At 45.5% G+C, this 27,778-nt stretch overlaps 3 protein-coding genes across 9 annotated transcripts in view; 2 read left to right on the top strand and 1 right to left on the bottom strand.

The window, feature by feature from the left end:
* ZNRF3 (zinc and ring finger 3) overlaps window positions 1–4,181 on the top strand; it is a 168,017-nt gene extending 163,836 nt beyond the window's left edge. The window contains exon 9 of the mRNA XM_066260225.1: window positions 795–4,181. Coding sequence (XP_066116322.1) covers window positions 795–838 — 44 coding nt within the window. The 3' untranslated portion in view covers window positions 839–4,181. The remainder of the gene's footprint in view (window positions 1–794) is intronic.
* On the bottom strand, window positions 2,063–15,252 carry C2H22orf31 (chromosome 2 C22orf31 homolog). The gene is made up of 6 exons (XM_066254467.1): window positions 15,170–15,252; window positions 14,071–14,233; window positions 12,386–12,447; window positions 7,053–7,137; window positions 6,446–6,898; window positions 2,063–5,281 (listed from the first exon to the last, which is right to left on the bottom strand). Exons 1-6 carry the CDS (start codon window positions 15,250–15,252, stop codon window positions 4,847–4,849), a joined length of 1,281 nt encoding a protein of 426 aa, XP_066110564.1. The 3' UTR covers window positions 2,063–4,846.
* A 177-nt stretch (window positions 15,253–15,429) lies between these two features.
* KREMEN1 (kringle containing transmembrane protein 1) overlaps window positions 15,430–27,778 on the top strand; it is a 74,827-nt gene continuing 62,478 nt past the window's right edge. For all 7 annotated transcript variants that reach the window (XM_066260228.1, XM_066260232.1, XM_066260231.1 and 4 more), the window contains exon 1: window positions 15,430–15,683. In XM_066260228.1, the coding sequence (XP_066116325.1) occupies window positions 15,587–15,683 (97 nt within the window). In that variant the 5' untranslated portion in view covers window positions 15,430–15,586. The remainder of the gene's footprint in view (window positions 15,684–27,778) is intronic.

Below are 27,778 nucleotides of genomic sequence, written 5' to 3'. Positions count from 1 at the left end.
AGCACTGAGACAAGTTCCACCTCCAAAGTATATTCCTTACTTACTGCCTCTGCATTCCTCCTCTGTCCCCTCAGCTAGGCTCATTTCCTCTCTTCAGAGAAAAGGCGATAGCCTTCTGACTGGTCTCCTGTCACTGGTCTTGCAATATCTATTCTACATGGGAGCCAAAGTGGTCTTTTTTGTACATATTCAATAAGTATGTCTTTACACTAGAAAACCCTTTAAGGACTTGCCATGACTTTTAGCATTTTGAAAATGTAGCCCCCTGTGGCCTCCGCCCTGTTCCTGCAACATTCCTTCATCTCAGTCCAGCCTCTAGACCTCTCTGCTGCTTCCCTCCCCGGGTCTCAGTTGAAATGGCTCTCTCCAGCTACCTTTGAGGTTACTCTCACATCCCCTGCTTCCTTCCCAGGTTATCACAACCTGAAATCACTTTGTTTTGAGGTTTGTAAGCCCTGGGGTGGGGGTGGGAGGGTCTTTTCTTCTGTTCTTCCCAGTGCCTGCATCAGTGCATGATGCACATCTTCTGTACATTGTGTTTTCATGCTACCTAAGGGCTTCCAGAAGGCTCTATAGGTCCAGATGAGGGAGGCCAGCCCTCTGTGCTCTCAGCACAGAATGAGGAGCTCTGCTTAAGCCTTTTAGCATATGCACACTTCATCCAGTCCTGTGACCTGTCACTTCCTGAGAGCTCGCCACATGCTAGGGATGGGCACCAAGGCCCTTGCTGGTCTCTGTGCATTGTGCCCAAAGTCTGCAGTGCTGGCCCCTGATGGTTGTTCTTTCTCTCCCAGGACAGAGACCTCGCCCAGCAGACTGCGGTGGCACAGGAGCCTGAGCCCAGAAGGAACTCTATGTGGAAATGGGAACTGTACGGAGACTCCAAACTCTGACTTCCTTCAGAAAAAAAAAAAATTTTTTTAGCTTTGACAAACACAAAAGTGGTAATAAAGAGAGCCCTCCTTCTCAACCCAAAATGTGAGCCTCCTGTGGCAACTCCCCATCCCATTAACAAACCAACAGACAAAATTCTCTGAGTCTTTGCCTCTTTTGATAACATGTTATTCTGTTTTGTAAAGTGTGTGTGCTTGGGGTTCCAAGGTGTGTGGGATTGAATTCTCGGCTTTGTTTTTTTAAGATATTATATGTAAATGTAAAAAGTTATTTAAATATATATTTTAAAGAACCCTAACCACCAACTTTTGCTGAAAAAAAAAATCACTGCTGCATTAATTGAACCACATCATGTGTAGATACTGTTGTCTCCCTGGAGGGAGCTCAGGCTTTTGAAAAGCTCAGGGGCTACACCTGCCTTAGAAAATGAACCAGAAACTTGAAGTAAAGCTAGTCGATATGGGTACAAACTCTGAGGAACAATGCAATGCTGCCTCTTTCTCATGGCAAATCCCAGCGTACAGAATTTCAGGTCTTCTCAGAAGCCGTGCTTCTCCAGCCCACACCTGTAGGCAGCTGATGGATATAGCCAGGAGTAGAGTAGAAGGTCTGCAGCATTGGGGAGCTGGGACAAGCCATTTCTATGGAAGCCACCGGGTGACAGGGACGATTCTGCCCAGTGTCCTCCACCTGTCCCCCTGGTATCATCCTAAGGTAAAGGACAGAGTTCACAATCACGATCTTGGGCTTCCTGCCACTGGCTGCAGAAATGGTTTGACGGGGTATGTGGGACAAAAACACCCAGGAGGAATGTAGTTTGTGGCTTTGGTGTCTGAAGGGGCTACCGAGGTAGCACCGGAACTGCTGCATCCTTGGGCTGCCTTCCTGGGGGCACATGGCCAGGACCCCCCTGGGTCTGCACCAAGCTTCATTTGAATGATGTTTCCCATCCCATATTCCCACCGAAGCGCTGCTTCAGGGTTATTCAGCCCTATGCTCGTGGCTGAAGTTGCTCATCTCGCCTGCAAATGTCTACTATCCTTTCTACCTAATGCACTATTATGTATTGATTCTCCATGAGACAGAGGAAGAAAGAGACTATCAGATAGTTTAGACCCAAAGGGTAGGTTTTGTATATTTTTCCAGACTTTGGTTTTTTTTTTGTTTGTTTGTTTTGTTTTTTTGAGAGAGGGAGAGTTTAAAAAACCCAAACCATTTTTTAAAAAGATGCTTCCATTATAAAAGGGAGAATCTATTTAAAGCTATTTCAGATCAGGGATTGTCATCCTTTTTGTCCAATGTATTCCTTGTTCTTAAAAACTTTTTTTTAGAAGAAACTAATGACATTAGCCCCGTGTTCACTAACTCTTCTGGCCACTTTTATTTATTCATTTATTCAGGTATTTGGTGCCACCTGAAAAGCTCATTTTGAGCCCTGGGAGCTGCCCCCTGTAAGTGGGGACACAGCAACCACCCTGGGTTGTCAGGAGACTGTGATGACTCTTCTCCAGTAAGGCTGTGGTCTGAAGTGGTCAGCCCAGGGTCCAGACAAGAACATTTTAAACGAGAATCTCACTGTATCAGAACCCTTTTCTCTTAAAAAGTCCTGCCTGTAATGAGGAAATTTACTTACTTTTAGCCAGGATTTGACAGAGGAAATTCCAATGTCACATAATTGAGCCATTTGTCATTTAGGAACTCCCCCATTTGCCATTTGGTGAGATCTGTCCTCCAGCCTCTAAGGTGCAGTCCCTTGGGGGCTGCTCCCCTAGGCCTGTGCCCAGCGCACCTGTTGGCGAGGGTGTGAGAAGCGTCTAAGCTGTTGATATGTAATCTGGGCCGCCTTTATTTCTCTGGCCAGGACTAGCAGCTGCTGAGGACAACAGCTTGCATTACGCGGTTTTGGGAAAGGGGGGTGGGGGTATGGCTTTTAACATGAACTGCAAAAAGCAGCTTCTCGTTGTTGAAATTTTTTTGTTATTGTTTGTGGTTTTGTTTGTTTTTAATGCCTTAGAGTGCATATTATCTCCCTTGTCTGAAACCATACCCCCCAAAGTGGCTTTCTTTAGCCCTAGCTGGAAAAACCACTCCTCAACAGCCTTAAGCAATGAATAGATGAGTAGAGGATATGGCTTCAACTGGGCTTATGAAGATAAATGTGTCCAATTTTCAGTTGAAAGAGCAAAAACTACAGATGGGAAAAGAAGCACATTTAATGTTGGTAGTTTACAGGTGGTAGAAACCAAAAAATAAAATTTTGAAACTGTCTTAAACTTGTGTTGGCTTATCAGTCAGGGAGGTCACCAGACTAGAGTAACCAACTATATTATATTACTGCCTCACCATTTAAATCAAAAGAAATATCTTCTGTGAAGTTGTAAGACTCCAATATTGATAAGAACCTTTTTCAGTGACCTCTCATGGCGTGTGGGGCTTAATGAGCTGTGGAAACTGGGAGCATCACATTTTCCATTAAGATTCCCCTCTGCCCTCACCACCACCACCAGCCCCCAGCCAGGGTGTGGCCATCAGATGTGGTTCCCTGGGGCAGCCCTTCCCTGGGACAGCCATGTGAAGTGAAGAGTGCTAGAACCAGTTCATACGGAGGTCGGGGGGAGTTTTGATCAACAAGGTACCTCTTTGTAGACACAGCCCCAGTACCCTTGTTTTTTAACTCAGTCTCTTCCCCCTCCTCTGAACCCAAGCCATTTTTTAAAGCCCAACCTGCTGTCCCATGGCTCAGACCCTCTCTTTTGTGCTGCTAGTTTCTACTCAAAAGTTCATGCAGGACTAATGCTTTTTAAATGAGGTCTAAAAAATAATTACTAATCAAGAGTATTATTTTTTAAACAGAACTGCCTTTTTCTATTCTTTATATGAACTCTTATGTTGGTCTAACAAGGCACTATTTTAAAATGAAAGTTTTGTTTTGTTTTTTAATTTCTCCCATAGCACTTAAAAGATATTTTGTAAAGCTTTGCTGTAAAGATTTTGTAATAAAATGGTCTAAGGGCTCCTTCTCCAACATTACCATTTTTAAAAAATGTTTTAAAGGCTAGAAAACAACTTATGTATATTCTGTATATGTATAGCAGCACATTTCATTTATGGAAATATGTTCTCAGAATATTTATTTACTAATATATTTATCTTAAGCCATGTCTTACATTGAGAGTGTGACATTGTTGGAATAATCATTGAAAATGACTAACATGAGGCCCTGTAAATATATGATAATTGCACACAGATTTTACATATTTGCCGACCAAAAATGATTTAAAACAAGTTTTAGTCTTCTATGGTTTTGTAACAAATTGTACAAATGACTGTAAAAAAAATACAATTTTATCAAGTACATGTTATATGTTGTCATGGCTCTGTTTGGTAAAGGTCTACACATTCCATGTTTGCATGAAGCAGTGCCTTAAACTTCAGCTCTCTCATGGGAGCATTCACATAATTTCCTCCCTGGTTAACGGATTTCAGGTTATTGGGGATTTAGGTGGCGACATAGGAGAGCATCTGGTAGAGAATGTGTGGGATTATGTCCTTGAGGTGATAGTAGTTTTTCTTCTCAGCCCTGTGTGGAAGGAGGGAGAAGGAGGGAAATGGTAGTCTGTCCTAGCAGTACACTTTTTAAATATTGGTAACACAGGATGGGTGTTACCCATCATTTTCATCTGCCAGGACTTTTCCTACCTAGAAGACAGAGGCCCTCAAACCCCAAGGGAAAGGGGCTTGTAGGAAAGAAGCATCTAGCCCTCGAGATTACGTATTCATGAAAGTGAAGTATGCTTCAGTATGAAATGAATCTTGTACCCATTTGTCATGTTTTCTGGGGAGGGTAGCTACAAATTTGTAAAGCACTCTGAAATAACATTGTAGGTGCAAAGTGGTGTTTATTTTTTAGACATCTAGCAGAGAATATACCTGATCTGGTGAGTTCCTATTTCTATTTCTCCCTCTTTAACTTGGGCCATTTCTTGGGCACAGGCCCCTTGTCAACCTCCAGACACGTCCTGCCCAGCAATGGGTGCTGAGCACCTTCAGGGACGGCAGCCTGGCTGCACAGAGCCTCCCAGAGCTTTTGTTTGATGGCCTTGCCCAGCTCCAAGCTGTACCTCTTGGGGGTCCCTGAATGATTCCACAGCATTGGCTCGACCACAGCATGGTACAGAGCCTGGTAACTCTCTGTGGGTAGGCCGTGGATGGTTAGCGTGTCCGACAACTGCTGTCTCTTTCTGGCTTCAGGAAGCAATGCCTGGCCTTTCCAGGCTGCTGTCCCAGTGTCCCTGTGTAGCGCTTGGGTGGCAGCCACATGTTCAGCATATCTGTTCTCAAGATCTTGGCTGACTGTTACTTTTTTCTCCTTTGAACTTTCTTTACTCTAGCCAGGAAGAAAGCAGAGAAGTCAAAGCTAAAACTTGAGAAGGGAGCTCAGAATAATTATCTGGGATTTGTGTCCCAGAGTCTTGGTTACAGCCACAACCAACATTTGTCTAGTGTGTTCTAGTTTACCAAATTCCTTCGTGTATACCACTGCGTGCGTTCCCCATAACCCTGTAAGGTCAGCAGGAGACAGCTTTAAAGGCAAGGAAACGAATTGGTTTGCCCAAGGCCACACAGCTAAAGTTAATAACCACAGTTGTCATCTATTGAATGCCACACAGGATCCTAAACATTTAGTCTGCCAGGCCCTGTTCAGAAGCCCTTTGCATGTATTTACTCATTTCACCCTCATGAAACCCTATGAGAGAAGGGCTGGTAGCCCCCATTTTATAGATGACAAAAACCAAGGCAGAAAGAACCCACCGTTGTCTTTTTTTTTGTATTGGATCCCCTCTCAGGTCAACTACTCCCACCGTTGTCTTTAATTATAGTCAAAGCTAGGATTTGAACCTGGCATCCTAGCTCCAGGGCATATTCTGAGCTCTGCTGGCCACCGAGTGATGAAGCTGGACTCAGACCAGGCCCGTAGATGCCAAGTTCTCCTTGTGGAAGTTCATAGGTCTTGGTCAACTCTGCTGTTCCAGTGTACGTGCCTGCATGCTCTAATCATACCCTGGCCTTGCCACCCTTATTTTCCCTTCATGTCAATCAAGTTCCTTTCATCTGTGTTTATGAAAGCCACTTCACCCCCTATAGAACTAGGCACCCCCAGGCCTGACCTGTGGTGGTGCAGTCGATAAAGCGTCGACCTGGAAATGCTGAGGTCGCCGGTTCGAAACCCTGGGCTTGCCTGGTCAAGGCACATATGGGAGTTGATGCTTCCAGCTCCTCCCCCCTTCCCTCTCTCTGTCTCTCCTCTCTCTCTCTCCTCTCTAAAAATAACAATAATAAAAATAAAAATAAAAGAACTAGGCACCCCCAGATCTGGTTCTCTCTCCACTGTACCATGCTGCTGCCCCTCTCTTTCCCCAACCCCCACAATCCTGTATTCAACTTGAGGATTGCCTTTGCTTCATATAAGTCTCTTAAGCATTACGTGTCCTCTAGCTGACATTTCCCTCTCCCACCCCATCACATTTTTTTCCACCACCAGCCTATCTACCTTGTTGATGTCTCCTGCAGGCCCCCTGAGCCTAGGTGAGCCTGGCCGCTGCTCCATGGGCTGCTTGCTCTTGGAACTAATGGAATTTCTTATTCTACCACGCCGGGTGGCTTTCATTGCTGAATCATCCTTGGGTTTTAATCTCTTTGAGGGTTTCTTTTCTTTAAACTTGCATGGTACTGGGCAGCATTTATCCTTCAGTTGTCGCCTGAGCACCAGCTTAACCAGGGAGAATGAACTGGCAATGAACGGGTTCTTTACAACTTCCCAAGAAGAGGTGGTGGTACCTGGTGCTGGGGCATTGATGTTCTGCTTTGCACATGTTCTGGTCGTCCAAATGTTGGTGAGAGCTGGGGAATCCACATAGCAGTCCTGAAGCCTGGTGTTCAGTAAGATAGACTGTCGGAGTCCATAGGTGGGGATGCTGGGGTCTTGTCTCACACAGATTGGATGCTAGAATTAGAAGGGGGAAAGGGAACAAAAAAGACCAGATCTCAAGCAGAGACCAGAAGGTCTACTTTGGAGGCAAAGTATTAACATCTTTTTAGAGACCATTCCTTCTACACCCATCTTAGAAATCTTTCTACACATCCTCTTTCCTGCTCACCAAAGCCTTTTGTGCCAAGGTCACGCTGATATTCAGCCTCTCGAAGAACATAGCATTCTTCGGCCGGAAGTGGAAGGTCAGGGAGCTTTACAAGGAATAAAAGACAATTCCTGTCTGCTGGAAAGCTAAGGGGACCCATGGCTGGAAAAGGATGGGAGACAGGATCACTCAAGATTCCTACAGGAACTGAACTCACTCTTTAACCATGCTGCTCTAAAGAAATGACAGCAGGTTAAGTCCTCCCCAACCCTGAATACACTTTCTAACCAGACTGACAAGAGCCACGAAAAAGCTACTAACCAGGGAAATACATTCTGGGGTCCATAAAGACAAAAGCACAATGTAAATTATGCTGGCCTCCATTTTCTGGGACCAAGAACAAAAGAACCATCTGGATAGATCAGAATCACATATCTAGAGAGATCTGGCTTTCTAAGAAATGTCATCTATAAAAAAATAAAATCACCTTACCATATTTCAGTTGCCTTAAATTTTATTTTAGCTAGCTTAGTAAGAGAAAGAAATATGTATTTTCTTTTCCTTCTCTCTCTCTCTGTCTCTTTTGTTTTAGTATTCTAGTCTCCTATCCTTCTCTGCCTCGGTCACGTGTGGGCAAATTGAAGTTTATTTGGTTTTTGGCTTACCTGCAGTCAGTTTTGAACCATTATCTCTAGTATTTGTGATGTCACTTTGTTTTGTGATGTGGGTGTAGGTGGGTGTTACATCACTGAAATTTATAGTTAAATTATGTTGGAAGCAGTTCTATTTTTTGTGCTTACAGCCTCAGGAACTTCTGGAGTCCTCATTTCCCCCAAAATGGCTTGGGTGAATTGTGAAGGTCCTAATGTTCTTTAGAAGTGTTCTTTGCACGCCACATAGTCAAATACGCAGACCAGATTTGTGGATACAGGTAGTGAGATGCATTCTTACATGTGCAGAAGTGCCCTTCTTCGTGCATATAAAGAAGGTACTGTTAAATTTTCAGAATAGCTGCCAAGGTTAGGGACCAGAAATGAAAGAACACGTTCCTGCAGCCCTGGGCACCTCTCCCTTCGTGTCTCTCCCAGGGAGACTACATGGTTTCTGGAATGTGGTTTTATTTTACATCCCATGGCAAATGCAGTAATTAGAGCTGTTAGCAGTGTCAAGGGCTTGAAATGAGAACAAAGATGCCTCTTCCTGGGAACTCTTGGGCAATGCCTAGCTCCTCCTTATCAGGTGCTTGTCCTGTTGGTGGTTTTGATTTTTCATACGCAAAATGCCAAAGGAGGCTCCCTCCCAAGGGGGAGGAGAGCGAAATGATGGAAAAACAGAGTATGAGTCTGGCAGGAGTGCCTGGAATCGCATGTGTTGCCTGTTTGATTTTTTTTCAAGTGTTGTCCCTGGAGTGAATCAAAGTCTGCAGGCAGACCGCACCACAGGCCGTGGTAGAACCACCTCCAGGCCTATGGCATCTGGACCCACAGACGCTTGAGAGGACAATGGGGCCCATTCAGCAGTAAGCCCTGGACTCACCTCCAGAGAGGTGGGTCAGTTTTAGAGCAGGGCATTGGAAAGGGTTTGTCTTTGGGAAGGTTTGCGAACGTCTGGAGGCTGGGCAGGCAAGCATCCTTTCAAAGCCGGTGAATCCCAGAGAGGTGACACCAGCCTCTTGGGTTACTGTCTCCCTTTACTCTGCATGGCGGGGACAGAAGGCATACTGGAAATAGCTCTTCTGCTTCTCTTCTCTCCTTCCCTATTTGAGACTGGCCTTCCCCCACATCCTCTTTCCAGGCACTCATCTATCATATTTACCTTCCTAAGCCTTTTACTCAATGACAAGTGACGTTGTTCTGGCTCTGAGGAACACTCTAAATCTTCTGTTCACATGGACAGCAGCTGATACATACTCTTCAAATTCCATCAAATTCTGCCTTCTCTCCCTTCAATTGACTACCTCAGCAAGAAACCCTCACATTGCTTAGAATTAATCCAGCATAATTTGGCCTGTGTTATTTCTCCTATGTCAGTTAAAAATCTGTATTTGTTGATTGCTTACTATAGGGCAAACAGTGTTTTAGGTACTTTACAAGCATCATCTCATGAAATGATTCCAACAGTCTTGTGAGTTTGGACACTGTTGCCATCCCAACTTTACTGAGGAAGAAACTGAGGCACAGGTTGCTCAAGAACTATGCCCCAAAGCTAATAGCCAACAAAGGCTGGGCACAAACAAGGAGTCTACCACCCCACCCTTGCTCTTCCCCAGCTATTACTGTGATTCTTCGCCTTTCATCTGGTCACCCCATCCACATACACGCACACCTGGGTCCAGTTCTAGTCCTATCCTTGTCACAAGACTTCCCCTGGGCCCAGGAGGTAGTCTGCCTGAGTTGATATCCCAGATCAATCTCTCAATGGGCAACTGAATTCACATCTCTGAACCTTATTTTCCTCATCTGTGAAATGAGGATAGTGATAGTGTCTACTCCAGGACCACTTGGGGGATAAAATGGAATGATGCATGTGAAGCACTTGGCATGGCTCTTGGTGCATAACAAGCACTCAATAAATAACGTTCTTATTAACATTATTAATATTATGGCCCATTTGCCCCCTGACTCTTTCTTTCTTTTTTTTTACAGTCAGAGAGAGGGATAAATAGGGACAGACAGACAGGAGCGGAGAGATGAGAAGCATCAAGCATCTCATTGCAACGCCTTAGTTGTTCATTGATTGCTTTCTCATATGTGCCTTGACCACGGGCCTTCAGCAGAACGAGTAACCCCTTGCTCGAGCCAGTGACCTTGGGTCCAAGCTGGTGAGCCTTGCTCAAACCAGATGAGCCCGGGCTCAAGCTGGTGACCTCGGAGTCTCGAACCTGGGTCCTCCGCATCCCAGTACGACGCTCTATCCACTGAGTCACCGCCTGGTCAGGCGCCTCCTGACTCTTTCTTGAGCCCCTGTTGCCCATGGTCTGAGTGACATAACCCAACAATTGATATGGACTTTGTCTTAGGGCCTTTATGTGCACCCCTCTGGTTCATGAGACCAAGCTATAAGCCTCTTGTAAGTGGGGAATGATTCTGATCTGACTTGAGTATCCCAACATTTCTTTCCTATGATTCATCTTGACTAAGCATCAGTCAGATTCATCAACTTCACACAAGTGGTATAATTACAGGAGGTAGATTTCCCCCTGATTATGGGAGTGGTTCAGAAATCCCATGCTTCATTATACAGAAAGGAAAAAGCAAATACCTGAAAATGTGCTAAGGAAGGTGAGTAGTTTTTTTTTTTGTTTTGTTTTTTGTTTTGTTTTTTTTTTCCTTCTGAAGCTGGAAACGGGGAGAGACAGTCAGACAGACTCCCGCATGCGCCCGACCGGGATCCACCCGGCACGCCCACCAGGGGCGACGCTCTGCCCACCAGGGGGCGATGCTCTGCCCCTCCGGGGCGTCACTCTGCGGCGACCAGAGCCACTCTAGCGCCTGGAGCAGAGGCCAAGGAGCCATCCCCAGCGCCCGGGCCATCTTTGCTCCAACGGAGCCTTGGCTGCGGGAGGGGAAGAGAGAGACAGAGAGGAAGGAGGGGGTGGGGGGTGGAGAAGCAAATGGGTGCTTCTCCTGTGTGCCCTGGCCGGGAATCGAACCCGGGTCCCCCGCACACCAGGCCGACGCTCTACCGCTGAGCCAACCGGCCAGGGCCAAGGTGAGTAGTTTTTAATAGCGATTGTTCCATCAAAAGTTGTTCAGAATTACAAAGTCAAGATGGAAAGACTCTCTTTGGTTCAGAGTCATGAAACTATGGCAAGACTCTCCATTGTTAATGCCAACACTTGATTTGTGAACTTAGGGTTGAGGTAGTAGGCCTTCCATATTGCTCAAAGGTCTGTTCTTCAGTTTGAATTGCTGATGAATCTTTTTTATTCTGCTGAGCTCAGTCTAAATAGCTTTTATTTTCCACCCATCATTTGGAGCTGTGCTTCCTGACATCTCTAAACCACTGCTTCTATTTGGAAACACATCTGCCCTTCTTTGATGCTCAGCCAAGCTCTCCTCACTATATTTTTAGCACCTATAATGTTTCTTCATTCTTTTCTCCTTTCCTACAACCTTTCTCCTCTTTAGTTTCTCTTAGCTCCTCTTCTTTTTCTGGAGGATCAGTTAATAAAGCGGAATTGAGCCTATTTATATTAATTCTTGGATTTTCCCTTCACGCCCCACTCCCAAGTTCTAGTAGAATTTAGTTGTTTTTTAATCTTCTCAAAAGATGTTTTTATTTTAGCACCCAAGCAGTAAACTTCCACACCCATATGGGAATGAATATATCTGAGGTCTGTGATGTAGAAGGTTTAGGAAAGAAGAGAAAAAGTTTGGATGAGAGAATTTGAAAAGATTCCCGAACTATGATGCAAACTCCAAGGACCAGTGATTTATTTAGGCCACATGTGCTTAATACACACCTATCATGGGCCAAGTATATGATATAAGGGTTCCCTGTCCACTCTGCCACCCCCTCTCACCTGAATCTGAGTTCTCAGCCATGGCCACCTGGATGTCCCACAGATACCTCTAACTCCTTATGTTCAAACTAAATTCTCTCCGCTTTTACCCCCAAATCAGAACCAGCAAACTATTTCTCTTGAATTTTCCATCACTAAGTTGCCTAGCCCAGAAACCTGGGAGACAGGATTAGCAATAGTACTGTGCTGAGCCAAGCCTGAGGCAAAAGGAAAATCAGTAATCTAGATCCTGTTTTTATTTAAAATTTGGTATTTTGTTCATCTAAGTTTTTGTCATTCATTTAGACTTTCAAAGATTTTTTATTAAAACACTTTGTTAAATATATTCAACATATGTTTAAACCTATTAAATAATATTTACTTCTTTGTCCTGACTACAAAGTGTTTTGGGCCTTCTGAAATTTTGTGCCTAAATTGAATGCCTCATTCACCTCACCCCAACCTAATCTTGGTAAGCATTTGTTGCTAAGCCCCTATAAGGACCAGGAGGCAATTCACCACAGTAATTGGGAGTGTAGTCCTAGAGTCCTACTACCTGGGTTCAAAGCCCAGCTCCACTACTATATGACCTGTGGATGAACCATTTAACTGCTCTTATGAAGGGATTGGTAAGGGTGCCTCCTTCATAGGGGCTATTGGGAGAATTATGTGGGATGCAGAGGCAAACACTACACCCTGTCTAGAGTTTAGTGAAGTTCTCAGTAAATGTTTGCTATGGTTATTATATAATCAGGCTCCTCATCCAGTGCTCACTTTATACATGACTGCCCTGTGAGCAGAAATCACCCCAACTAGAGTTTCAAAGATACCAGGATTATCCAATCTCTACCATCTGAGATCGTCCAGCTTCTTGGCAAATCCTGCTACCCATAGAGGAATCAAAGGGTCTGACTGCAGAACACAAGAGTCAAACAAACACCAACATCTTCCTGGAGGCCTGGGGGCTATAGTCAGTGTCCTCACTCTTTCCATGAAATAAAGCTGCTAACCGACCAAGGCATGTGAAGCATTGAAATGAATATCTTAGACTGCTCCTTGCCAGGGGCCAAGACCACATAACTGAGCAAAAGACCTTGAGCCATTAAGTGCCCTGACCTAGACTGGCTCGGCTGTATTTTTAGCTTCTGTGCACTGTTTCCATCACCTGTGCTGGGCTTTAAGCTGGAAAAGAAGGGAGGGAGGCCTAGAGAAGGCATGAGGGATGTTTCTCATAGCAGCCAGTGGGGGCAGGGGTTTGCACACAATTTCTGAGTTCTGTTGCACTAACCGGCTTCCTGGGCATGCAACTGTGTAGTGACACAGGTCCCTGAACTTAGAAGAGCCCAGCAGTGGTTTAATACCCGGTGGTTGCCATCTTAACATTTGTAATCATTTTGAATTAGGCATACCCACATATTCATTTCTCACTGGGCTCTGCAAATCACATAGCCCATCCTAGTTGTGCACAAGGCCAAGAGAGCCAAAAGAAGGAAGGGGGCTGGTATCCACCTAGCAGAGGTGCCTTCCTGCAGCTGGGCAGGACAGGCCAAAGCTACTCTAATGAGGAATGACTCCCCAGATTTGGCCAAATAAACCTTATTTTGAACCTCCTTCTGCCCCTTCCTACGTCCTTCTCAAATTCAGGCATGAGATGCGAAAGAACCTTGTATCGATAAATTGTTGATTGCCATGTCCTGCTTTGCTAAAACCTTTCCTCAGCCCTCTCATTAAAACAGTCTACAGGTTATCTGTCAACATTATTTTCTTATCTTTGTAGTACTTTTTGCTCTCTGAAATTCATGTTATTTTCATGTTGGTTGACTGCCCCCCTCCCCTCTGTTAAGATGTAAGTTTGCGCTGTTTCTGCTGTTGGCATGTACCTCACTCAGTTATTAAATTTATCAAGGTAACATTGGTTAATAACAATTTTCAGGTGTACAACATTATATTTCCATGTTTGTATATCCTGTTGTGAGCTCCCCACCCAAAGTGTTCTTTCCTTCTGTTTCCCCTCAATAAATATGTGTTGAGTGGAAGAAAGTTTGCCTTTATTGAATGCTTACTTTGTAATGATGGCTTCACCTGCATCTTCTCATTTCATTCTCCTCCTATGTGTCCTGCCTGTGCCTGTGATGGCACAAGTGAGAGGTAAAGACTTCCCAATTTCCGCTGGAGAAGGAGGTTTTGGAAGTGGGACAAGCCCAAAATGGTGAAGAGAGGGTGAGAGCCAGGTGGGATGTGGAAGATGTGTCTTCAGGGACCAGGTGTTGCTTGGTGGGGGTGTCCCCTGCCCCAATAAGGAGCCCAGAGGATTCTTGAACTCGGGAATGATACAGTGAAAACAATGACTGAACAAGATTCTTCTTGCCACAGCTCTGGGTCGTGTGGGTGGGAAGAGACGGAGATTGAGAGACCTCGTGGGAGGTAGTGCGCCTTTGAGGCCCAGCCCTTAGAACAGTTTGGGGGATGGGGTGGGGGAAGACGGACCCTGGGAGTGGGCGAGGGGGCAGAGGGGCCGGTACATCTAAGGCAGACCAGGACCAGTCCAGTCCTACTCTGGGCGCGGCGAGTAGGCACATGAGGGCAGATGTTCCCGTCGCCACGCGGGGCGCAGGCCTGCACTTGCAAGTCCGGGACCAGGGACTTGAAAGAGCCCGGCTTGCCGCCCGGACCTGCCTCGTGGGGCGTCACCGCGGCGCTTTAGGAGGGAGCAGAAGGAAAATCTCTGCCTGAGGGAATACGGGGGAGGAGGGAGGCCCACCGCAGACCCTCAGTGCAGCTGGGGAAGACCTAGGAGAGTAGGAAGGGCAACCGTCCTGCCTTGCGGGGGCCAAAAGTTTAAGGAAGGCTGCTCCCTCTGAACCCCAATGGGAAGAAAGCATCATTGCCCCATCCACTTCTGGACTTTTCTCTGTTTGGTGCTTTACCTGCTTCTATGTCACCTAATCTTGTGAAGATGTTTATGATTCTAAGGCTCAGTAAAAGTAGGAAACTTGCCCCAGTTGACAAAGGATGTGGGATAGGATTCGGAACTGGGCTTAGCATGCTTATCTATGGTTGCAAGAATTGGGATGGTGAAAGGAACTCAACATTTTCTTATTTTTTTTTAATTTTTATTTATTTTTTATTCATTTTAGAAAGGAGAGAGAGAGGAGAGAGACAGAGAGAGAAGGGGGGGAGGAGCAGGAAGTATCAACTCCCATATGTGCTTTGACCAGGCAAGCCCAGGGTTTTCAAACGGCAACCTCAGCATTTCCAGGTCGATGCTTTATCCACTGCGCCACCACAGGTCAGGCAACATTTTCTAAGCTCCTACTGTGCATGTGTAAATTTCCATGCATCGCCTCATTTAGTACCACTGTTTTTGGAATAGCTGCTATCAACTCCCTCATTTAACAGATGAGGACATTGAAGTAAGGGGGCTATTTTCCCTTTAATCTTGCCTAAGGTCCTACAGGTGACCGATATGTACCGGCACAGGCTGACTCCAGAGCACCCTTTTTTAACCACAACGATGAGCCAAACAGGGAAAAGCGGTCTGCAAACTACTGTTCTGATTATTACCCTTGCGGTTGAGCCCGCGTTTGGGTCACGACCTGAATGAGGGTGGAACAGGGGTCACTAGGCGCCCAACCTGCTCCAGCCCGACCAAACCTCCGCTTGGGGAGTCGGAGGCGGAGTCCGGAACCTCGCCCTACACCTGCTGGCCCCGCCCATCGATCAGACCAATAAACTGCTCCGTGGGGGGTGGGCCCAGGTAAGGAGAAGAATGCGGGCGGGGCCTGGTGCGTGAGTGGCAGGCGAGGCGCGCGGGTTGGTTGGAGCGGGCGTTCGCAGTCGGCTCCGCCTCTCGGGCCTCGCGGAGTAGCCAGGCGGGCCCCCGGCGGCCGGGGAGGTAGCGGCGCTGGAGAGGGCGGGCCTGGGCGGGGCGGCCGGGAGGCCGGGGCGGGGCCACGTTCGAGCCCCGCGTCCCGCTCCCATGGCCGCCCCCGGCTCCCCGCGCTGCCCCCTCTCCCCCGGGCCGCGCCCCGGGGCCCCGCACTGACGGCCCATGGCGCCGCCCGCCGCCCGCCTCGCCCTGCTCTCCGCCGCCGCGCTCACGCTGGCGGCCCGGCCCGCATCCAACCCTGGCCTCGGCCCCGGACCTGGTGAGTGAGCGACCCCCGACGCCAGCCCTCTGCGAAACCAGCCAGAGGGGCCCGCCTGGGGGGGCCAGTCCCCTCGCCACTATCTTCCGGGACTCTTCCAAGCCCCTCAGCGACGCCCCTAGGACCGGGCTGGTACCCCGCCTCAGGATCCGGAACTCCCCCAAGGCCCCTCAGCGACGCCCCCCAGGCTAGGACTCCCTCTGCCTCCGTACCTCCTTAGACCTAGTCGCCACACTTATCAGCGACACCAGCGGGCTGGGACTTCTCTGTCTCAGGACCCGGGATCCCCTGCTCAAGTCCCTCAGCGCTTGTCCGAAGCTACAGAAGCCGGGACGCCCCCTCGGCTTCTGTAGCTCCTGGGAACCTGTCTTTCAGTCTCTCAGCAACGCACCTCGGGCGGGGACGCTCCCCCACCCCGCCTCAAGACGCTGCACCACCTCCCCAAGTCTCTCAGTGACACCCCCTCCGGGGCCAGGACCCCCTTCGCAAGCCCCACAACGACGCCCCCGCGCTCCCCACCCCCGGTTACCCCAGCGCCTCCCGGCTCAGGAGCGGGTGCAGAAGGGAGAGGAGCGGGCGCCCAGCTCCTCTGGCCCAACACTAATTTCTGCCTCGCAAGGAATCGAGCTGACTTACCCGATCTGCAGGAGGCAGGTCTGGGTCCCGGGATGACCCGCTGTACCCTGCTGGAACGCCCCCTCCCTATCCCCAGGGGCCGCGTTGAACTTCCCCATGACTCAGGTACAGGTCCAGCTCGGAGAGGGGAAAAAAGGAAGGGTGTTGGGAAACTTCTCCCCTACAGACCTTAGGATGCTTATCTTGAGGGTGCTATGCAGAGCCCCGTTTCCCTGGTAGCCCCACACTTTGAATAGAGTCACCTGCTACCCAGGCTAAGGTCAAGGCCAGGTCTTCCTGAGCTAGGGCCCTGGACCAGGATGGAAGTTGGGACTTTGTTTAGCTTCCATACACACCCTTCCTTGCAGCAGAACTCTTTTCCAAATTGAACAGCAGCAGGCAAGAGGGCATTGTCTGGCCCAGTTGCATTTCTCTGCAGGTTGTTTGGGTGTTGAAAATTGGGCATTAGTGAAAAAGAAGGCAAGAGTTCATTACCAGTTTGCCCAAGTAGGAAGACCAACCTCTGGTTTCTCCACCCAAAGTCACAGACTGGGATCTTGGAAAGACAGGATTTTACTGCTGCAAGAAAACTGAGATGTTTTGTTTACTTTCTCCAAGATGGGACTTGATGCTGTCTCTTACAGTCCATGCCTTCAGCTCTCTGAGCCTCACTTTACTCATCTGTAAAGTAGGGAGAATAACTCCCTTGCAGGGTGTTGTGAAAATTTAATGATATACTGCAGGTAAACTCCCACATATAGAAGACAGTCAATAAACATTTTAATAATACCTTTTTATAGTGCATCACAGTTCACCAAGTGCTAGACACCTCATTTGCCCTGAATGAATGCTCTGAGCTTCCAGTCTGATTAATCCCTGTTAAAGGCAAAGCTTGGCTTTAGATCAGAAGAAGGGGGTGAGGGATGTCTCCAAGTATTGTAAACCTTAGGTTTAGGAAGTGGTTTCTGAGTGATTGGTGGCGGCCTTCTAGGGGGATTTCTACAAAAACTTATACACAAGTTTGATCACTTCTACTGTTTGCCCAACGTGAGGAATGAAGGAGGGACTTTCTGAGAGCCAGAGTATGTCAACATAACTGTAACCTAGTAACCCCTTAGCACCACTTTGCCATCTGTGTGGTCAGGATTTAATGTCCTCTAAGGAGAGAGAGGTACTAGTGGAAATAAACTGGTCCCCTTCTGGAAAGGGCAGAGTAATCATTCTGAAAGGTGTTAAATAAGCCAACTCTGTGCTTACACTTGTTAGAAGGTGGCTTCCTTTCTTCAGACACCTTTGGTTTCCTAGGAACAGTCAAATGCAGCAGCTCTTACGTAGTTTGAACCTCAAACCTTGTAGTACTTTTATTAGTTGATTTATTGACTGATTGATCAATTGATTGATGGATTGATTTTTAGAGAGACAGAGAGGGAAGCATTCATTTGTTGTTTCACTTGTTTGTGCGTTCATTGGTCACTTCCTATATGTGCCCTGACCAGAAATTGAACCTACAACCTTGGTGTTTCCAGGTGACACTGTAACTGACTGGCCAGGACCTGTTGTACTTTTATTTGGGAGTCTGAGGTAGGGACAAATAAATAACCATTGTGAAATGATTTATGGTAAGTGGCCAAAAATCTCATGAAGGTGCATTGGCTTTTTTTTCTATTGTCGTGGTACATCAGTGCTTTTGTGACTTTTTCTCTTTCGTTCCAGAAAACAGTTTTAGGGAGATACCACATGCATCACATCCTATCTAAAGCCTACCCACTAATTTTTAAAATCCTTTCCAATAAAAAAACACATTTTATTCTGAGGATATGCCAGACTTACCATTTTATATTTTTTGATACTGTAATTTTCTCTAGAATTTTGTGGATGGAAAAAATTATTTCAGTACTTATATTCTGTACAATTTTGTAATATTTAAATTACGGGTGGTTTGCATTTTTGAATACTGACTTTATAAAAACAGTTAGCTCATTCCCCATCAATTCTATTTCTAATTATAGTGTGTAGCCAACCCTAAATGATCTCCCTTCTCTCCATTCTTCCTCTGAGATTCTTTCCTTCCTTCACAACTGATAAGGAAGGAGGAGGATAGAGGTTAATGGTGGAATCTAGACTCCCTTTTCAAGGAGGAAAGCAGCCAGGGCCGTGGGGCTGATAGGCTTTTCGAAGTGAGCTCCCATCTGGAATTTATTGACCTACAGGGGAGAGCCAAGAGAAGGTAGGAATAACAGAGAAGCCTGGGTGGACTTGGACTGTTTGAGTTTTCTGCTCAAGGCAAACTACCTGCTTCGGTGTTTCACTACATTTGGCTATCAGGTATGCAGCAACAGACTTTTTTTTTTTTTTTTTTTAATTTTTTATTTATTCATTTTTAGAGAGGAGAAAGAGAGGAGAGACAGAGAGAGAGAAGTGGGGGAGGAGCTGGAAGCATCAACTCCCATATGTGCCTTGACCAGGCAAGCCCAGGGTTTCAAACCGGCAACCTCAGCATTTCTAGGTCGACGCTTTATCCACTGCGCCACCACAGGTCAGGCTCAACAGACTTTTTCAACTCAGGTTACATATGCTATGAACAGCATTTTGAATAGTTGATGCTCCTTCTCTAACTCGTCATCTAGAATTCATCATGTTAGTCCATAGTATGTCTCGCCATAATCCCTATGAGTTCAGTTATACTCTTGGGGACTTAATTAACATTAATAGAATTATCTGTATACAACATACGGGCTAAGAAGAGTGAAGTATACTGACATGCACACCAGTTACCTTTATGCTTTGACTATTTTAAGAAATACAAAACTGCCTGACCAGGTGGTGGCGCAGTGGATAGAGTGTCAGACTGGGATGCAGAGGACCCAGGTTCGAGACCCCGAGGTCGCCAGCTTGAGCGCGGGCTCATCTGGTTTGAGCAAAGCTCGCCAGCTTGGACCCAAGGTCTCTGGCTCGAGTAAGGGTTACTCGGTCTGCTGTAGCCCCCCAGTCAAGGCACATATGAGAAAGCAATCAATGAACAACTAAGGTGTCACAACGTGCAATGAAAAACTAATGACTGATGCTTCTCATCTCTCTGTTCCTGTCTGTCTGTCCCTGTCTATCCCTCTCTCTGACTCTCTGTCTCTGTTAAAAAAGAAAAAGAAAAAAGAAATACAAAACTGTGAAAACTCTGCCTGACCAGGCGGTGGCGCAGTGGATAGAGTGTTGGATTGGGATGCCGAGGACCCAGGTTCAAGAGCCTGAGGTTGCCAGCTTGAGCGCGGGCTCATCTGGCTTGAGCAAAAAAAAAAAAAAATGCTTACCAGCTTAGACTCAAGGTCGCTGGCTCAAGCAAGGGGTTATTCAGTCTGCTGAAGGCCCGCGGTCAGGGCACATATGAGAAAGCAATCAATGAACAACTAAGGTGTCGCAACGAAAAACTGATGATTGATGCTTCTCATCTCTCTCTGTTCCTGTCTGTCCCTATCTGTCCCTCTCTCTGACTCTCTGACTCTCTGTCTCTGTAAAAAAAAAAAAAAAAAAAAAGGCCCTGGCCAGTTGGCTCAGTGGTAGAACATCAGCCTGGAGTGCAGGAGTCCCGGGTTCGATTTCCGGGCAGGGCACACAGGAGAAGCACCCATCTGCTTCTCCGCCCCTCCACCTCTCCCTCCTCTCTGTCTCTCTCTTCCCCTCCTGCAGCCAAGGCTCCATTGGAGCAAAGTGGGCCCTGGCACTGGGGATGGCTCCATGGCCTCTGCCTCAGGCACTAGAATGGCTCTGGTTGCAACAGAGCAACGCCCCAGAGGGGCAGAGCATCGCCCCCTGGTGGGCATGCTGGGTGGATCCCGGTCAGGTGCATGCGGGAGTCTGTCTGACTGCCTCTCCGTTTCCAACTTAAAAAAAAAAAAAGGCCCTGGCCGGTTGGCTCAGTGGTAGAGCGTTGGCCTGGTGTGTAGAGGTCCTGGGTTCGATTTCCGGCCAGGGCACACAGGAGAAGCGCCCATCTGCTTCTCCACCCTCCCCCTCTCCTTCCTCTCTTGTCTCTCTCTTCCCCTCCCGCAGCGAGGCTCCACTGGAGCAAAGTTGGACCGGGCGCTGGGGATGGCTCCTTGGCCTCTGCCCCAGGCGCTAGAAGTGGCTCTGGTCGCGACAGAGCGACGCCCCAGAGGGGCAGAGCATCGCCCCCTGGTGGGCGTGCCGGGTGGATCCCGGTTGGGCGCATGCGGGAGTCTGTTTCTCCCCATTTCCAGCTTCAGAAAAATACAAAAAAAAAAAAAGGACATGGGAGAAATGGTTAAAATGGTAAAATGTTATGTTTTGTATATTTTACCACAAATTTTTAATAAACGTAGGGGGAAGTTTATGCACATACATTTGGATCTTTACTAAGACTTTTTTTTCTTCAATAAGATGTTTAAAGAATGCTTTGAAAACAAATTCAGTATGGTTCAGTGTGCACTACATAAAGAAATAGTGCCTGCCTTGGAACTGGCCCATGGTTTGTTCAACTATGCAGATGTTGCTTGGAACAAACTGTTGAGAGATCTGTTTCTCAGAGGAAAGCCCAGGCAGCAGGTGGCACCAGCCCTGAGACTTAGAAAAACAGCCAGGAAAAAAAGAAGTAGAAAACAAACTTCTATCACTTGCATGTTGTTGAATTTTATTTCCATGGTTCTATCGTCACTTTAAAAAACAACAATGTGCTTAGCATGGCTGATTTTTTTCATTTTAATTAAAACATTTTTGAAAGAAACAAAATGAAACATTCAAACATACCAAGTTGATTGTGTTTGTACTGTGGAACAGTTAATGCAAAACACTTGAGAGAGGCCAGAAGTTTGGATCTGTAGCTTTTGTCTGAATTTTTGCCTCCTGAATAAGAACAGTAGAGGAGGACGTGAATGTGTCCTTTATTAAACTACTTACGTAGGTTTTTGCAGTGAGATCTCCTCAAGCCCCTGTTCCTAGCTGGCTTGCTGTGCAGTCCTTGAATGGGTGAGAACAATATGATTGACATTCCTTGCATATTCTGTCAGACCTTGAGGATCCAGCTGGAACCTGGAATTATTAGTCTAGAAGGAATACCCCAAGGTTACTCTTATGTTTTTCTCTTGCCGTGTTGTCCTTAGTGTCTTCCTGTTATGATGGCAGTGCTTCCCAGACCTCACCTCTGAGATATTACCCTGGCTTCTAACTGAACAGAGAAAAGAAGGAGGGCATTAATAGAAATGTCATAAGAGTATTGATACTACTAAAAAAATAGCCACTCTACAGAAACTTGCCTTCTCTTCCTCTAAGGAAGTCTCTCCTCACCCCCTTTTAATCATATTTCTAGGTAAACATCTCCCTAGCCTGAACTTGCACCAGTCTGAAGAGGGTTAGGGTGTGAGGAATGAAGTTGGGTGCTATGAAGCATTTGGCAAACAAAAGATTTTAGGCCTCCTCACATGCAAGGTTGCCTCTCTCCCTTCCAATGATAACAGGACCCTCTCAAGGCTGCCCTTCTGCTGGGCCCAGTGTGTAGTTTCTCTTGCCACTGATTTAATTCCTGGCAAGTAGCCAAAGCATTAAACGTTTATTGTTCAATTTACCACAAGGGCGGGGCCTTGCTTCTTCTTTTTTTTTTTTTTTTTTAAAGATTTTTTTTTTTTCATTTTATTTATTCATTTTTAGAGGGGGGAGAGGGGGGGGGAGAGAGAGAGAGAAGGGAGGAGGAGCTGGAAGCATCAACTTCCATATGTGCCTTGACCAGGCAAGCCCAGGGTTTTGAACCGGCGACCTCAGTGTTTCCAAGTCGACGCTTTATCCACTGTGCTACCACAGGTCAGGCGGGGCCTTGCTTCTAGTGGGCTGAGGAGGCTGCAGCACTTCCAAACCCGAGTGTCACACCACATTAGCAAGTTCAGATTTTGAGGGCTGGATTTCTTTCCATTTGGTTAGATTCTGGGTTAGAATCAGAACAGTATACTTACACTCAAAGTCTGAAAGTTAGCAAATAGTAAAAACAGCACAGGCAGCTTTTAAAGATGACTCAAAATGGTTGCAGCATCAGCACGTAGGACTCACTCGGCATGGTTTCTTTATACCTCCCAAACATATGGTAGTGGCTGTCCATGTTCCTTGGTGTCCTAATGTTAGATGAAAATATGACAACTAAGGAGTTCTCTTCTAGAAGAGTAGGGCATGTTAACCAATGCCATCACAATATGTAAATTACTTGCTGCTGTTCAATCTATAAAAATTCATCTTCAAAGAAAATTATTGGGCTGGTAAAAATATTTTTAATAATGACCACAGAAGCCATATTTGTTTTTCTTTGATGTTCTTCCGAAGACCCTTCTGGTTTTAATCAGATTGTTCCCACATAAAATACAGTGGAAATCTACAATAATAAAATCCCTATTCCTATTTCTATGGGGAAATAAACAGGATGGGGACTGTCCTTTTAAGGGGCTTTCCCCTTTCCTTTCCCCAGACTCAAAGCCTCTATTACTGGTGGGTGTTTTGGCATCAGTTAAGGGCCTTCAATCCTTCCCTCCCTCCATGTTTTGCTCTTTCATTAAAGTGTTTCTGTTGTCTAATTATATCCTTTCAATCAAATTAGAGACTGCAGCATCTGGTGAGGGCCGTAACTGCTGCCATCTGCACCTCGTATATACAGGCCTTTTCAGCTGAGAATCACTCAACTTCCAAATGGCAGGAAGAGATTTGGAAAAAGTTTAGTTGGAAGGGAGGTTAACTTAAAAGGAACGTCTTCAAAGACTGGTGCAACGCCCTGCTTGCTGTGATGTGTGTATTGCCATGCGGAGCTTCACTGGCTTGGCTCACCAACAATTCTTCCTGAGCACTTCTGGCAGATGCAGGGTTTCTGACTGTCTTAGCTGCAGTGACTAGGCCTTCCCATCTTAGTGAGGGGCTTGTAGGGACCTGGGGCAAACTGAAAATCTCTCCCTTGAGAAGAGTCTTCTGTTATATGACCACTCGTTAATGGATATGACACTTTCATTTATTTGACCATTTCTTCTAATTCAGTGGTTTCAACTAGAGGAGATTTTGCTCCCAGGGGACAAATTTGGCAATATCTGTAGACATTTTTGGTTGTCACAACTCAGGGCAGGGTAGGGTACAGTGTGCTACTGGCATCTAACAGGTAGAGGCTAGGGATGCTGCGAAACATCCTAGAATGCACAGGACAGCCCTACAACAAAGAATTATCCAACCCAAATGTCAGTAGTGCTGAGGACAATAAACCCTGTCCTAATTGTATTATTCTTTTGTCCTTCCCTTCACTGTGGGCCAAGAGTAGGCAACTCTGATCAACGTATTTTCTCCCTCAAGAAAGTAGTTTCTTTATTATCCATATTAAGCTACTTAAGCATTTCTGTGAACAGTGTTTCCGAAATCTTAATGGAATAAGGAGTTCTGTGATTCACTGTATATTTCTACTCTCTAGACTAAAATTGTCAGATTAAATACAAGACACTCAGTTAGTTAAACTTGAATTTCAGATAGTGAATCATTTTTTGTATGTCTGTCTCATGCAACAAATACTTAAATATCTTTAAAAATGATTTGTTGTTTGTCTGAAATTCAGATTTAATTAGGCATTCTGTATTTTCATTTGCTAAATCTGGCAACCCTATTCCATGTCCATGAAACATTATACGAAACTTTAAACCTTTGACTACCAAATCAAACTGCCCTTATTTTACTGGGTGGCTAGAGATGATGGCACTTGTTCCTATTTGTAAATAATTGCTACAACTGAGTCTTTCCTTCTGCCTCACACTGTCTCCCTGGTCGGAGCTTCAAAGCATGTCACTTAAGTCATTTTTATCTTGGGACCAACTAACAAGTGCTTATCGAATACCTAACATCTCTGACTCATCACTGTGCCATTTTTGTAAAAGATTACAACTTCGTTGCTTTAGGTTTTACTTTAAAGACATGCTCTAAGAGATATGCTGTGGAGGTGACAGTCAGCTCCTCACCCAAGAACTCTTGCATTGTTTGGCCATCTCATATTAACCAAGGAACGCTGAATTGCCCAGAGACCAGCTTCCATGGAGCACTGACTGCTCTCCAGGACACCGTTATTGGGGAAATTTCTAGCCACCTAAAATTAAAAATAGAGCACAGGCAATACTGATAGAACTTGCCCAGAAGCTTGATTATATCACTTTATTTTATCTCCATTTAGACTGATAGAGGGCTTCAGACAGTGTGAAATAGGGTTTCTCAAGAGATGGTGAAGCGAGGTGTGGATTTGAGCCAGGTGTCTCCTGCTTAAAGCAAACTCAGAATATAAAAATATACATTCATTACAAAGAGGTTGATTGCTCCCTATGACAAGTGGATTCACCATATGTTTTCTTTAAACAGCAGATTCCCCTGGTTTAAATAGCAAGTCTTTTACTTTCAAATACCTGATTTATGTCAACTTCCCTGAAACTTCTCATTGGTCTTTACTAGGTAAGTCATGGTTACTAGCTTAGAGACATAAATTGGTAAGGAAACAGGGGCACGCTGAATATATCTGTAGTGGGTTGTTTTTTTGTTTGTTTGTTTGTTTTACCTTCTAGCTCCTCATACACCTGCTTCCCTCATTAAACTAACATTTGCCAGGCACGACCTGTGTGGTCTGTAGTTGTTGAGGATATGAAGATGAGTGAGATGCTCAAGAAACTCACGGGCTAGTGGGAGCAGGGCCAGGTGCTTCTTGAGCAATTGCAGTTCAAGGAGATCAAGTGTTATAAGAGCTGTGGCAGCAGGCAATATGGGACTAGTTTTAGAGCCCCTGGTTTCTATAGGAGTCTACTGCTAACTATTCTGATCTTATGCTTTCAAATAGTGCTCCATCTTTGGTCTAGTTTTTTGTTTCCTTTAGAGTTGATTTACACTGCACTAAATTATTTTACATCAGAGAACTGGACTTTTAGTTTTAAAACATCTATTGTTCCAGCCTGACGAGGTGGTGGTGCAGTGGATAGAGCATCGGACTGGGATGCCGAGGACCCAGGTTCAAGACTCCAAAGTCGCCTGCTTGAGCACGAGCTCATCTGGTTTGAGCAAAGCTCACCAGCTTGGACCCAAAGTTGCTGGCTTGAGCAAGGGATTACTCGGTTTGCTATAGCCCACGGTCAAGGCACATATGAGAAAGCAATCAATGAACAACTAAGGTGTCACAACGAAAAACTGATGATTGATGCTTCTCATCTCTCTCTGTCCCTATCTATCCCTCTCTCTGACTCTCCTCTATCTCTGTAAAAAAAAAAATAATCTATTGTTCCAGCTTCTTTATGTGAAAGCTACTTCTAGTGTGAATTTTTTTCGAGATTGAAATCTTTTTTAATTTAAAAATTTTTTTAAATTTATTTATGTATTCATTTTAGAGAGGAGAGATAGAGAAGAGAGAAAGAAGGGGGGGATGAGGAGGAAGCATCAACTCCCATATGTGCCTTGACCCGGCAAGCCCAGGGTTTCAAACTGGTGCCTCGGTGTTCCAGGGCAACGCTTTATCCACTGCACCACCACAGGTCAGGCTGAAATAGATTTCTTTGTACTCAAATATATCAAGAGAGGTACCATCCAACCTGCAATAGAACATGTTTTGGTGGTAATGGCAGTAAAATTCATGGTTAATTTAATGAAATTAATTAATTAATTAGAGTTCTGCTGAGTCCATTCTTTTTTTTCTTTCTTTCTTTTTTTTTTTCTTTTGTATTTTTCTGAAGCTGGAAACGGGGAGAGACAGTCAGACTCCCGCATGTGCCCGACCGGGATCCACCTGGCACGCCCACCAGGGGCAACGCTCTGCCCACCAGGGGGCGATGCTCTGCTCCTCCGGGGTGTCGCTCTGCTGTGACCAGAGCCACTCTAGCGCCTGGGGCAGAGGCCAAGGAGCCATCCCCAGCGCCTGGGCCATCTTTGCTCCAATGGAGCCTTGGCTGCGGGAGGGGAAGAGAGAGACAGAGAGGAAGGAGGGGGGGTGGAGAAGCAAATGGGTGCTTCTCCTATGTGCTCTGGCCGGGAATCGAACCCGGGTCCCCCACACGCCAGGCCGACACTCTACCGCTGAGCCAACCGGCCAGGGCCTGAGTCCATTCTTTAACTGAGGCTTGGCCTCATCTCTCTGTATATATCATAGAGCTGGATTCTTTCTCAAAAACTGCCTTTGGTTTTCAGTTTGATGATTGTATGTGTTTATAATATCCTAAATGGTAAACAGAAATTCCTCAAGCATTACTGCATATTCATGGTGATTATTTCTAGCAAAAGGACTTACACTTCACATTACAACCATGTCCAGTGGATCCTGCCTGGGTAGAAGGGAAGTATATTCAAGGTGAGAGCTAGATGTTTAAGGGGTGGCACCCAAGCAGCAGTGCATTCTAGGCCTCTTTGCTTTGATTAATTACATGTTTTTCAAATTTTAAATAACAAATAAGGACCCCTCTCTGAAGTGCCTTCATGGGTCTTCTGATTTTAAACTTCTGGTTCAATTTTTCATGGACTACCCTTTAATTAAGTATTTCATTTGTTAACAGAGATGAATAATCTAGAGATTCAAAGAGATAAACCTCAAGTTCCTTCCAAAAGTATAAATTTTTAGTTAAAACAACTTTGAGAAGCATAGAATTTTTTTCTGTTACTGTTTTTAAGGCCACTGTTTTCTTGAATGAAAAGAAAGATCTAGAGGATATTTTAATGAAAAAAACTACTAGTCACTTAAAAATTACAGTGGTTATTTCTGTGGCAATTCTACTTTGGACAAAAGTTCACCTTGTCCTCTGGTCATTTGAACTGTTCATATGTAGTCCAAGGACATGGTATATGAATATCTGTCTTAATTTTAGATGATTGAATATATGGCTGATTGAGTTTGTTTATAGTTCTTGAAAAGAAACTAAGGCCTGACCTGTGGTGGCACAGTGGATAGAGCATCGACCTGGAATGCTGAGGGCACCAGATCGAGGCCCTGGGCTTGCCTGGTCAAGGCACATATGGGAGTTGGTACTCCCAGCTCCTCCCCCCTTCTCTCCCTCTCTCTCTCTCTCTCTCCTCTCTAAAATAAATAAATAAAACATTTTTTTTTCAAAAAAGAAAAGAAACTAAGGTAGATTAATTGTAAAACATGTTAATAACCATTTTCAACATGTCTGTTATCAACATGTTTAATAAAAATTTAAAACATTTTTATTAAGGGAAATTTAGAACATACAAAATAGAAGAGTGTAAGGAAATCTCATGTATTGTATCCGTCTCTCAGGTTCCATGATGACCAGCCATGGCCAATATTTCATTTGTACCTTCTCCATTCCCTTAATTAGAATATCTTGTAACAAATCTCAGATATCGTATCATCTCATCTGTAAATATTTCAGTATGTATCCCTAAATGATAAAAACTCTTTTCACAAACATAGTGTCAGTACTATTATCCTTATTACACCTAGAAAAATTAGCAATAATTCCTTAATATTATCAAATATCCAGTCA

Source organism: Saccopteryx bilineata, chromosome 2, assembly GCF_036850765.1.
Source record: "Saccopteryx bilineata isolate mSacBil1 chromosome 2, mSacBil1_pri_phased_curated, whole genome shotgun sequence".
NCBI classification, from domain to species: Eukaryota; Metazoa; Chordata; class Mammalia; order Chiroptera; family Emballonuridae; genus Saccopteryx; species Saccopteryx bilineata.
Note: the sequence above shows the minus strand (reverse complement) of the source record. Positions and strands in the feature narration are given on the sequence as shown.